Source organism: Meles meles, chromosome 6 (genome assembly GCF_922984935.1).
Source record: "Meles meles chromosome 6, mMelMel3.1 paternal haplotype, whole genome shotgun sequence".
NCBI lineage: Eukaryota > Metazoa > Chordata > Mammalia > Carnivora > Mustelidae > Meles > Meles meles.
This window is the reverse complement of record NC_060071.1, coordinates 56,056,285-56,068,742: the sequence shown is the minus strand read 5'-3', so window position 1 is coordinate 56,068,742 and position 12,458 is coordinate 56,056,285. Positions and strand designations below refer to the sequence as shown.

The window sequence follows — 12,458 nt, the reverse complement described above, 5'->3', positions numbered from 1 at the left end:
TAATTTCTCTCCTCTTCATTTCTCTTGTCATATTATTCTGCTTCTAGTCCATATATTTTCCCATCTTGACAATTGAAAAGGGTACTCAATGATCTTTCTGCTCCAGTCTTCCCCAAGTCCAGTCCATTCTATAGTTTGCTTTGAGATATTATCAAAAGTCAAAAAGAATCATGTGGCTTTCCTACTTAAAGCCTCTAGTTTGTCTGTCAAGAGAAAATTCTTGAAGTCCCATAGCATATCTCCTACTACTTTGAAAAGAGAGGAGTAATATTTGGTTTCAGAAGATATTTCCATGAAAATTATAGGGAATTAATGCCCTAAACAGTCACTGGATAAGTTTCAAAATTGATTCCTGATAAAAACCTTGAGTAAATTAGGAAAGATTACTATTTTTAACATGATTCTAATAGAATTTTTAAACTAATAGTTAAAATCTGATTACAGATGAAATATCAAAATCAGTAATATAAAGAAGGAAGCCTACAGCACTGTTTCAATCATATTACATAATCAGAATGGTTAAATCAAATAATACCAAAGGGAAGGTAGAAAAATATATTTATTCACTAATCACACAATTATCTACCTCAAAAATTGAAGACAAATATTAAGAAATATTAAATTTAATAAGATCATTTTATAAATGTAGTGTCAGTAATAACTTATTAAATATAAGAGAAACTTAATTTATAAGTGAACCAAATGTTCAGTGTATGCATTCCACTGAAAAATCATAAATTTTTCTGAAATATTTGAAATCCTATATGATATAGGAAATGAAACTATGCAAAAGGAGGGAAGAAAATGCCAAGTAATAAAAATACCAATTCTCACTGACCAACCTATGCAGTGAAAATCTTTTAGAATATTAAAAAGTGACTCAAATGTCCATTTTAAAGCTCAGAAAATTTTGCAAAAGAAATGAAATGGAAATTAGAAAAGGAATGAGAATTCTTATTATGAAAGATATTAGAGTATATCCTAAATCTATATGAATTAAACTGATTAATTTGAGTAAAGTTGAACAGATAAACATAACAAAACACAGTTAAGACTGTAATACAAATAGAGAATTTAGTATATGATAAAAAGTCATCACAATTATGTAGGTAATGAAGAGCTATTCAATCTAATACAACACTCTATGTTAACTACACTGGAATTAAAATAAAAATAAATTCAGAATACTTGATAGTTGTTAAACATGTACTTCAACATTGGGAACATGAAATTTTAAGTATCTTATCATACATTTAATAACAGGTTTAAAGTAAATTCTGGGTGATTAGAAGGCTTAAATGTACAAATAAAATTATATAATTTTTAAAAAATATGTGAATTAATTTTAAAACTTGAGATCAAAGAGATTTACTCCAAATTCAGAAAGTAGATTCCATTTTTTAAATTTTCTCCTCAACAGAATGAATAAGCCTATTGCTGCTTTAGAATTGGGGAAGCAGTGCTTCTCATTCTCAGCTAAAGGGAAATGTGAAGAGGTACAGTCATTCTAGAAGTTAACCGAGTCATAAAAATTTTTAAAAAGGTTGGGGGGGGAGTCGGGTGCCTGGGTGGCTTAATCTATTAAGCATCTGCTCATGATCCCAGGTCATGGGATCAAACCCCACATCAGGCTCATTGTTCATCGGAGAGCCTCCTTCTTCCCCGCCTGCATTTCCCCCTGCTTGTACCTGTGCTCTGTCTCTCTCTCACTTGCTCTCAAAAACTAAAAATAAATAAATAATTCAGTAATCCTATTGGAATGATTTTGAAAGGAAATAGACAAATGAACACAATGTATTTGTAACATCATATTACTATGAGCATTTTGAATAATGTGAACTAATTGGAAACACATTGTTTAAGAATAACAGTGATTAAATAAGTGGATACATTCATATAAAGCAGGTTTAAAAATGAATATTAAATCTACTATAAGTAGTGTGAGGTTATCAATAAGTCAAGGAAACATTTGCAGAATAATGGCATTTTGCATGGTAAATGTGTTGGACTCACCCCAATTTTCTACATGTGGTGGGATTTTAAATAATATTATATTTGTTTCCTTATCCCTAACTTGATTTGCTATATTTTTAGAGGTAACATTTATTTTTTTTTAATTTGAAAACAAATGTTTCAAAATAAATTGAGTCAGAAATACTTATATAGGAGCCATTTCCAATACATGTAAAACAGAGTTTTTAAGGTCACAGACCAAAAGGCTAAACTGTTTGCATCTCCCAGATCCCTCATTTACCTTCTGTGTGTTCCATGTGAGTTACTCAGTTGCCAGATGTGTCTGTTCTTCATCTGTTAAAGGCAGATACTAACAGTCACTGTCTCCTACAGTTGTTTTGAGGACTAAATGAGTTGCAACAAGAAAACATCGGACAGTGCCTGAACATACATTAAGTGCTAAACAAGTGTTATCTATTATGACAATTTTGATGATTTTTCAGGAAACAGACCTAGAGTTTTCAGACTGGTGACAGTGGTTGAATAAATTTGGCAGACAGAAGGCTAGCATGCTTTTTTCATGTTGTTTCAGTAGGAATAGAAGAGCAAAGGCATAGATACTGCTTTTTATTTTTATGATCCTAATATTCAGAGAAAAAGGAGATGGAAGACCCAATATACTTCACATTCTATTTTCAAAATATACTAGAGCTTTGAAGAATATGTTTTGTTCATCTATCATATAGTTTTAACTCTGAGGGTAAGATCAGAAGTATATCAAACAATGACTGAAAATCATTCAAATAAAGTGAGTTAACAAAAGAAAAGGATGACTAGAAGAGAAATAAATTGTGGGGAATATAAAAAAAGGAGATAATTATGGAACCCGATGCCAGAGAATTAAAAGATGGGATTTCCACCTACCTGCACAGGCTCTGGTTTTCAACCCTCAGTAGCTTCAAGGGATTGAGAAACACAGAGACATTCACTCCCTTTTAGATTCATCTTTATTAATTGAGACATAAAGTTATAAATAGTTGTTACCATTAGGAATGAAACCAATTACAGGACTGGGTATTAATAACTAATATCTATTCCATTATTGGCTGTCTATAGACATTAGGAATTTTATGAACATTTACTTTTTTTTCCCAAGGGTCAAGTTACATGAGTTGCAGAACAGAGTAACAGAAATTGTAGAGTCCCTGAGATGAGTAGTAATTATGTGGTTTTTGACAGTATTTTTACAAAATTTGAGATTAGAGATGTTATACATTACAGATATTTTATAAATTATAGAATTGTTGAAAGTTATCATCATGAATCACTGATTATATCTGTTTGGCATCAATATCATGCAACAGAATAAATACTACTACATACTCTTAATTGCCAATTCTTCTTAAAATTTTGAGAAATAATACATAAGCATTTGAAAAATATGAAAGCATAACATGTGGGGTAAAATAAGCTCAAATATGTCACTTGGAGTTTTAATATCTAAAATTATTCTATATAGAGTTCTAGAGACAAAGAATTTTTTGTTTTATTAAAAAAAAGTTTGTTCATGAGTTAAATATACCTAAATGTGTTTTTCAGTCTTCACAATCCACTGAATAAGCAAACAAGAGTACCCTGCCTAGGGCTTCACTGCAGGATTGCTTGGATTTCCATCAGTACAGCTTTGTAAAGAAATGATTTTCTGTTTCAAGGAAACCCAGAAGCTATTCAATTAAGGTGAATCTATTTTCTGGAGGGATTTGCTCCAGAAAACCAGTGCTTTTTAGCTAAAGTGGCAAAACGTTTTATGGCAAGTATACTGGCTAAGTCCTTGTACATAGAGATAGAAAAATGTTGAATGACAAAATGAGAATATAATAATCAGAGAATAATAAGAATACAGTCTATTTTATGAAGTGTGAATTTTGTAGACGAGGCATGATCAAGACGAGGTAACAGTGCAGTAACAACTTGCAAAAGCCTGAGCATCTTTTTTCTGCAAAGTTGAACCCATTAATATTTATTGTTTCAGGCAGGCCTGATAAAAGAGTGGGAAGGCAATAGGTTCAGCATTAAAGAATAAGGATACATTCCCTAGTGACTACTTGTTTTCCTCATCTCAGCGGTATAAACTACAAGGAAATGTGAGATGGAAATGGCATGGTGTATTATCTATACTGACTTGACCAAAGTCTGAAGAAGTTACCCATTTTGTGGCCAATTGTTTAGAAATATGAATATTTTGTTCATATATTATTAATAAAAAACCAACTTACCTTACCAGTTTACCTTTTATTGCTTATTTCATAGTATTGACTTTACCAGGACAATAATTTACATTACAGTACATTCTGTCAACATAGCATTAAATGGGGGTGATGTAGGTGATTTGGTGTCTGAGGAAAACTTGTTTGCTGCTTGACTGGGCAATTTTGGGTAGTAACCCTTAACGTCTGGTATTCCTCTTAGTATTTTGATCATAGACACTTCAGTGTTCAAAACCAAGTGTTACTGTCAGTTCTGGTACTCTGTGAAGCAGTGACCATGACGGAATTATATGATATTTCTTGGCAGCAATGTCTGTGAAGGGGAATAAGAACAGTAGTGGTAGGGAAAGCCTTCCTACAAAATGCCATGTGGCTCTTGTGGGGAAAAAAAAAAAAAAGAGGGGAAAGGAGGGAGGTAGGGTGGAGTAGTCTCAGACTGCAGTGTGCCTCTGAGAAAGCTTCAATAAGGTTGATGGGAGGCTCCAGGGCAAAGATTGCCCATTACAAGAATTCCACATGGGGCAGGAATGTCCTGGCTCTGGTATGCCCACTGTTGTCAATCATTGGCTAGGAGAAGCCTGGGCAGACTGAGGCCTCTGTGAATGCTACAGTGGAATCTCACATGCAACAGCTAGAAGCTGTCAGTTAAGTTCTTTCCATGAAGCCAATTTTGTCTTGAAAGGAGATGTGAGTGGTACACTCCTGTGGCTAAGTATAGCGTTAGAAAGTCCCTCCTTATTACATAGCAGATTTCACAGCATTTGAAGCCTTTGCTTGATTTTTTTCATTGTTCTGGTACTTTTGGTTTTGTTTCAAAAGAAGCTCATTTTTCTTTACTAATACCTATTTGCTTCTAAAATGCTATTACATCTGCCTTTATATTATACTTTACTCTTTAGAAATTCCTATTCTCATGAAGTTTACTGTCTATCTAGGAAAACAAATGAAACACGCAATAATGTATATTAAATGCTATTGTAAGTAGGTAGATGATCCTGGGTTGAGGAATCTATAGAAAGGGTATATAACTTTAAATAAAAATATTGTCTAGGAACAATACATTTAATTTCTGTCTTTTTTTCTGTTTGTGTACCTCTTAATCCCTAATATATCACACATATCCTCATTCACATTTCTATCCTTTTATGCATTTTAGTTAGTGCTCTTGCCTGAATTAACTGGTCGGGACTTACAAAAAATGCCAAATATTAGTGTTAAGAGGAAACATGTCTTTCTCATTTCCAGTTTTAGGCAGTTTGTGCTGGAGATGTTATTTGCTCAAGTAATTTTTATTATAATTCCTTTTCTAAGTTTTATCATGAATGTGTATTAGATTTTTTCAAACGCTCTTTCTATACCCAGATATTTATATGTATGCTTCCCTGCCCCTTTTTTAACCTGGTGATTGACTTCCAATCAACCTTGCACTTCTTGTATTAAATTGGCATAATATTTTATTCTTATTTTATATTGTTCCAGTTTCTTTGCTATAGTTTGGGAATTTTGTGTGTATGTTCATGAGAATGAATGGCCTATAACTTTTTCTTTTTATGTCTTTATCTGATTTCATGTCATATTTATGTTGGCTTCATAAACAAATTTGGACAAAGTGTTAACATTGGTCTGAAACCTTTCTTCCTAATCTGTGGATATCTTGGAGCAAAAAATATAGAAGGAAAGATAGAAATGACTTGGTCATCTTCTTGCAAGCATGGTAATTGGACCACTTGATAGTATTTATTATTAGAAAGAAAATGGGGAGTCTTCACATATGGAGTCCTTTTAGCAGGCTATGCTTGACCTATCTTGGCTGCTAATGGTAGATTAGCCTGCAATTTATGGATTTATTGGATAGAATCAACTGAAAAATGTCAGTTAGCTAACCAGTTATCAGAGTAAACATTGAAAATGTTTTCTGACCTAAATAAGCTCCTTTTCTGTAAATTATCCTCTTCATGCATTATCAGAGCTGAGTCTTCATTGTTATAGCTGGATAGGAACATCCTACAATATTGTGAGCAAACTTGGGGATCCAGATCAGTGGTCTTAGAAGTCTCCATTCTTGACCTTTGTATTCTGTTTCCTTTGAATTACTAGTAAATTTTGTTACTGGATAATGTTTTTGATTATCCAACTTTGTTATCTCAGCCCAAAACAAGGTGTTTCTACTTTTTCTCTTCTCAAGAGAACTTTATGTAAAAAACTCTTCTTTTTTCTTTCTTAAATGTTTTGCAGTATTCACCAGGGAAGCCATTTAGGCCTGTGTTTCTCCTTGTGGGAAGCTGTATCAGTCAGGAATCAGTCATTAAGGAAGATACACACATTATTTGAACAGAGTTTAATATAAAAATTAAGCAGGTATCAAGTTGTTAAATAGCTATCTGAAAGTGTATAAAGATAGCTCTCTATTGTCATGGAGGCAACAAGTGTAGGAAGCAACTACTACTTCTAAGGGTGAGGGAACAAAGATAAGAAATTAGAATTATGGAAATTTTTTATTTAGAAAAAGGATTCTGTGGGGCTAAAAATACCTTTTTGGATGTAGTGTGTCTTGCCTTTTGCTTTTTCTCTGAACTCAGAGGAGAGGCATGATAGGCCTGGGACCCAGAGTTTTTGAAGATAGAGTACCAACATGCTGGCATTATCTCTAAGAAGGTACAATAAGACTAGTTCTGAAATTTCTGAATTCACTTCCCACCGCAGAAAAGAAACTTCACTGTAGTAGTTGTGGTAATGTTCACACAACACAGCAAGCAGAGGGGAAGCCCAAATCTTTCTCTGCCTTTGAACTGCCCTCTAGCATGCTCTATCATCGGAACATAAAATGCAGATATAGACCATGCAAATATCTTTAGTACCCTGTCTAACTAAGTAAGAGTTAGTAAGTAAATCATGTAATTTTATTTTTTAAAAATATTTTATTTATTTGACAGAGAGAGATCAAAAGTAGGCAGAAAGGCAGGAAGAGAGAGAGGGGGAAGCAGGCTCCCTGATGAGCAGAGAGCCCGATGAGGGGCTCGATCCCAGGACCCCGAGATCACAACCCGAGCCGAAGGCGGAGGCTTAATCATGTAATTTTAATAATGAGAATAATGATAATTAGCTCAGAATGGTTTTGTAATAATACATAAGCTGGATAAAATGTTTTAGCATGATGTTGGGAATGTTGGTAGTGTTAAATAATTGTAGTAAAGACTATTTTTATAATTATAATTGTTATCATCTGGTAATCTTGGAATAAATGCAAAGGCATATTTATGCAAATTATGATTATCAATTATTATTCTCTCCAAGTGGTAGGAGTATAAATGTTGGATTCTTTTTAAAAGGCTTATTATTTATTTATTTGAGAGAAGAAGCAGGTGGAGGGGCAGGGGGAAAGAGAAAATTCTCAAACAGAATTCTAGCTGAGAACGGAACCTGATGTGGGGCTTGATCCCATGACCCTGAGATTGTGACCTGAGTTAATACCAAGAGTTAGACACTTAACAAACATAGTCACCCAGGCATCCCCAGTGTTGGATTTTTGAACATATTTTTGTAATGGAATGAACACAAACCATACATATGGCAATACTTCAAGCATTCAGATATGAATAAGTCCCATTTCCAGTTTAGTTTATAGGTCAAAATGTGGACAAACTGGGATGCATTTTCTGATTATATGAGAAAACTAAAAATTATCCTGTGAATCCATATGCTGATTTATCAGTCTCTTTATGGCATTCCTAATCTCTTTATTTCTCAGTGTATAAATGGCTGGATTCAGGAGAGGTGTGATTACTGTGTAAAACACAGCAAGAAACTTGTCCATCCAAGTGATGTTAAGTGGCCACAGATAGATGAAGATGCAGGGTCCAAAGAATAGCAACACCACTGTGATGTGGGAAGTACAGGTAGAGAGTGCTTTTGATGCTCCGTCCTTGGAGTTGAGACGGACAGTTAGGAGGATATAGGTGTAGGACATCAGTAAGAGAAGGAAGCAAGTTGTTGCCAAGATCCCGCTGTCAGCATTTATCAGCATTCCTAGAGTATGTGTATCTATGCAGGCCAGTTTGATCACCAAAGGGATATCACAGAAAAAACTGTCCACTATTCTGGATCCACAGAAGGGCAGATCTAAAATCATGGCTAGTTGGCTCATGGCATGGACAAAGCCAATGATCCAAGATATCAAAACTAGCCAGATGCACTTCTTTCTGTCCATGATGCTAGAGTAATAGAGTGGCTTGCAGATGGCCACATAACGATCATAGGCCATTGTCACCAACAGCACCATCTCACCCCCTCCAAAAAAATGCACACAGAGGATCTGGGTCATGCAGCCACCAAAGGAGATGGTTTTATTATCCTTTAGGAAGTCTGTGGTCAGTTTAGGGGTAGTTACTGAGGAAAGGCAGAAGTCCACAAATGAGAGATTGGCTAAGAGGAAGTACATTGGGGAATGGAGATGAGGATCAGTGATGAATAAGAGCACAACAAAGAGGTTGCCCACAATAGTCATCAGGTAGAGTGTAGAAAAAGGCAGTAAGAGGAAGGTCTGGAGCTCCCTTGAATCACAAAGTCCACGAAAAATAAACTCAGAGGCCATAGACTGGTTTGTTTCCTCCATTTTGTACATGGTGTTCTAATGGAGCCCAAAGAAAGAGATGAACTAAGAAGTTCTAGAATGGAAAGAAGAATCTTATCAACGCTCAAATGCTAGAGAGTGGGTAAGTCCCACTCATGGGCAAAATTCAAATCTTACCATCATGTTAGCTGAAAACTGAAAATAAAATTTTCTTGAATTTACATGTAGACACAGTCTTCAGTCAAGATGGGGAGCTAAATATGGAAGGGGAGTTCAAAAACCTTACCTATGTGAAATATAGTTGTTATGGGAATCAAAAATGGATATTCTGTCAATAGTTATGTATTACCAAAATAATTTCTCAAGGCTTGAATCTATCTCTTCTACAGGGAGAATACATAGCTTTAAAATATATCAGAGTTTCTATCCACCACCACCCCCCAGGGCAATAATTCAATGCTAGCTTTCTGATACAAAACATGCTTCTCAGAAACAAATCTATTGCTAGGTGGATATGTATTAGGAGACTGAGCTGTACCAAATTTTTTAATTCTGGGGAAAACCGTTGATCAAATGACTTGAGAAATGTTATTTGTGTTCTAAAAGAGACTCTGGATGCTGACTATGCATTTCTAAAATCCAGTGTTTCCCTGTATTTGGAATCTCCCCATGAAAGGATATTTCCACAAACTCATGTATTCTTTGGCCTGAGTAACATCATTCATGAACATATATTGACTGGTCCTTGGTTCTCCTTGGTAACAGAGATTTCTTTTCTGAGATTATATTAAATGACAGATATATGCAAGCTCGTTTTACTCCTGACTGTACTTCACTAGAAAAAAATATAAATTCTAAGTTCATTTGTATGTAAACTGCTGACATGCTGTTTAAGTTGACCTATGTGGAAATGCATATATTTACTATTCTCTATAACCTAGGAACCCAAGTCCTTCTCTTACTCCATTCTTTCTTGTACCCTATTTTTTTTCAGGCTATAAAGTTCACATTATAGAGGTGACTAAATAGCTCTTTTTTTTTTTTAAGATTTTTATTTATTTGACAGAGAGAGACACAGCAAGAGAGGGAACACAAGCAGGGGGAGCTGCAGAGAGAAAGAGAGAAGCAGGCTTCCCACTGAGCAGGGAGCCTGATATGGGGCTCCATCCCAGGACCCTGGGATCATGACCTGAGCTGAAGGCAGATGCTTAACGACTGAGCCACCCAAGTGTCCCTAAATAGCTCTTAATATGTATCAAGTCTATGTTAAACACCTTAAAAACATTTATCTGTTTTGCTTTTTATTTATCTGTTTATATTCCTTCCATAGGAGTGAAAATATTTTGAATTTCCACAAGCAACATAAGAATTACCTGTTTTTCCCCAGCTTCTTCAATGCAATGTTATTCTCATATGATGATGAGAAATGGCAACTGAATTTAGTTGTTGTTTTTTTTTTTTTTTAAGATTATTTATTTGAAAGAGAGAGAGCACACACATGCATAAGCATGGCAGGGAGGGACAAGAGGAATGGGAGAGAGAATCCCAAAACAACTGCACATTGAATGCTGAGCATGATCCTGGGCTTCATCTCAAGACCCTGAGGTCAGAACCTGGGCTAAAACCAAAAGTCTGACCCTTACCTAACTGAGCCACCCAGGTACCATTGAATGTAGTTTTAATTTCTGATTGTGAGATTAAGTGGTTTTCTCATTTTAAAGGATTAATTACCTTTCCTTTTCTTTGAACTTCATACTCCTCTTTTCTTGTATGTTTTTCCTATTGGGTTTTGCTCTTTCTCCTTCTAAGCTTTTTTTTTTCCTCAAACAAAAAAAAATCTTTTTTTTTTTTTTTAAATAAGAGTAACATGTGGTTGTGATTTCTTTGTGACTGTCATCTCACTACTGATTCTAATTATTTTATTTTATATTATGTATTTATTTTTTGGTAAGAATACTTAACAAAAACATCACAAACTACATACATACATATAGAAGTTACCTATTTTCCTGGTTGTAAAATAACAATAAAGCTAGAATTCAAACTGAGGACTGGGGGTGCCTGGGTGGCTCAGTTGATTAGGCATCTGACCATTGGCTAGGGTGATGATCCTGGGGTCCTGGGATCAAGCCGCAAGTCTGGCTCCCTGGTCAATGGGGAGCCTGCTTCTTGCTCTCCATCTGTCTGCCCCTCATGCTGATTGTGCTATCTTTCTCTCACGTAAGTAAATAAATATTCTTTCTTTCTTTCTTTCTTTTTTTTATATTTTATTTATCTGATAGAGACCGAAGGAGAGCATAAGCAGGGGGAGATGCAGAGGGAGAAAGAAGCAGGCCCCCTGAGGGGAGCCCAACAGTAGGGCTCTATCCCAGAGAGCCAGGATACAACCTGGGCTGAAGACCAACTCACCGAGCCACACAGGCACCCTAATAAATAAATAATCTTAAAAGAAATAAACTGAGGTCTATCTGACTCCAAAACTTCTACTATAACTTCCCTACTAGAAAATGGATTCTGGTAGAAACCTTGATTTTGACAGACTAGGAAAACAAGATTTCTGAAGTAATACATTTTTTTCAATGAAAAGATAACAGAGACATGAGTAACTGTAAGTGGCTAATAATGATAAGAATGATATATACAGGTTCACATTAAAAACAATCAGAAGCATTTTCATTGATTTTAAATTTTAGGCACTTTGACCTATTAATTTTTTCCTGAAGCATTTCTCCATTTGGTACCTTGAGGAAAGGCAAAATGAGTAAAATCCAAAAGGAATTAGAAAATGTCAGGATAAGTAGGAAGGTTTTTGAGAACAAATCATCCCCAGCCTGGACTTCTGGGAGCATCTAAGAATGTAGATAGGCAGTGCTTTTGTTAGTGTTTGAAATGCTGTTAGGAATTTAGAAGTCCCAAGGATTCGTTGGGAAAGAAAACCCATAATTTTTCCCCTAAGACATTTGCTGAATAACACATTCAGAACTCTAAACTCTATAGATAGGTATGAAAAAAAAATGCTTCAGGGGAAGAGAAAGAAATAAGTCTCAAAACAGGGGAAGACATTAAATGTGTGAGTCAAACATTAGTTGTCCAGGATGTACTTACCTTACACAGATCACCCCTGAAACCGGTTCCTTCCTTGCTTACTGAGAGGGCTTACTCTAGAATCTACCTTACGTGAAATGAAGTCCAATTAAGCTTCTGCCATGAGCAGTATTGGAGGACTGTGTCCTCCTCGGTGTGCCAAGTTTACACTGTAAGGAGTAGCCTCTGAGCTTGCAGGCTATCTATCTCAGTGGCTTAAATAGAGCCAAGTGTTTGCAAAGGCTTTCCCTGTCATGCTCTTGGGGATCCTTAGCTTCCAGTTTTCCCTGAGGAAAATTTGGGTTTTGAGGACATCGTGCAATAACCTATGCCTTTCAAAGCTAGATCCAAGGTAGTCCAGTTAAATACAAGTAAAAGTGTAAGAGAAGGAGGATCAAAATGTTTAATTACTTTGTTTATGAGGAGGCTATAACTTTCGTTCTTTAGCTGTCTATCTACCTTGTCATAAAGTGAACTAAGATGTCAGTTCCAGTCCCACCAGAATCTAGTTGAGTTATGTAGGTAGGCAGGTAGCAAGTAGCTCATCGTTGGCGTGTTGCAACTATGGTCATGATTTAAGGGCC

At 35.5% G+C, this 12,458-nt stretch overlaps 1 protein-coding gene across 1 annotated transcript; it reads right to left on the bottom strand.

Moving 5' to 3' along the window:
- Window positions 1-7,893: 7,893 nt before the first annotated feature.
- LOC123943242 (olfactory receptor 4K3-like) lies at window positions 7,894-8,832 on the bottom strand. The gene has a single exon (XM_046007233.1). The coding sequence runs from the start codon at window positions 8,830-8,832 to the stop codon at window positions 7,894-7,896; it is 939 nt and encodes a 312-aa protein (XP_045863189.1).
- Between the last annotated feature and the right edge of the window lie 3,626 nt (window positions 8,833-12,458).

Coding starts and splice junctions, on each gene's coding strand:
- LOC123943242 (XM_046007233.1), bottom strand. CDS start 8,832: ATGGAGGAAACAAACCAGTCTATGGCCTCTGAGTTTATTTTTCGTGGA.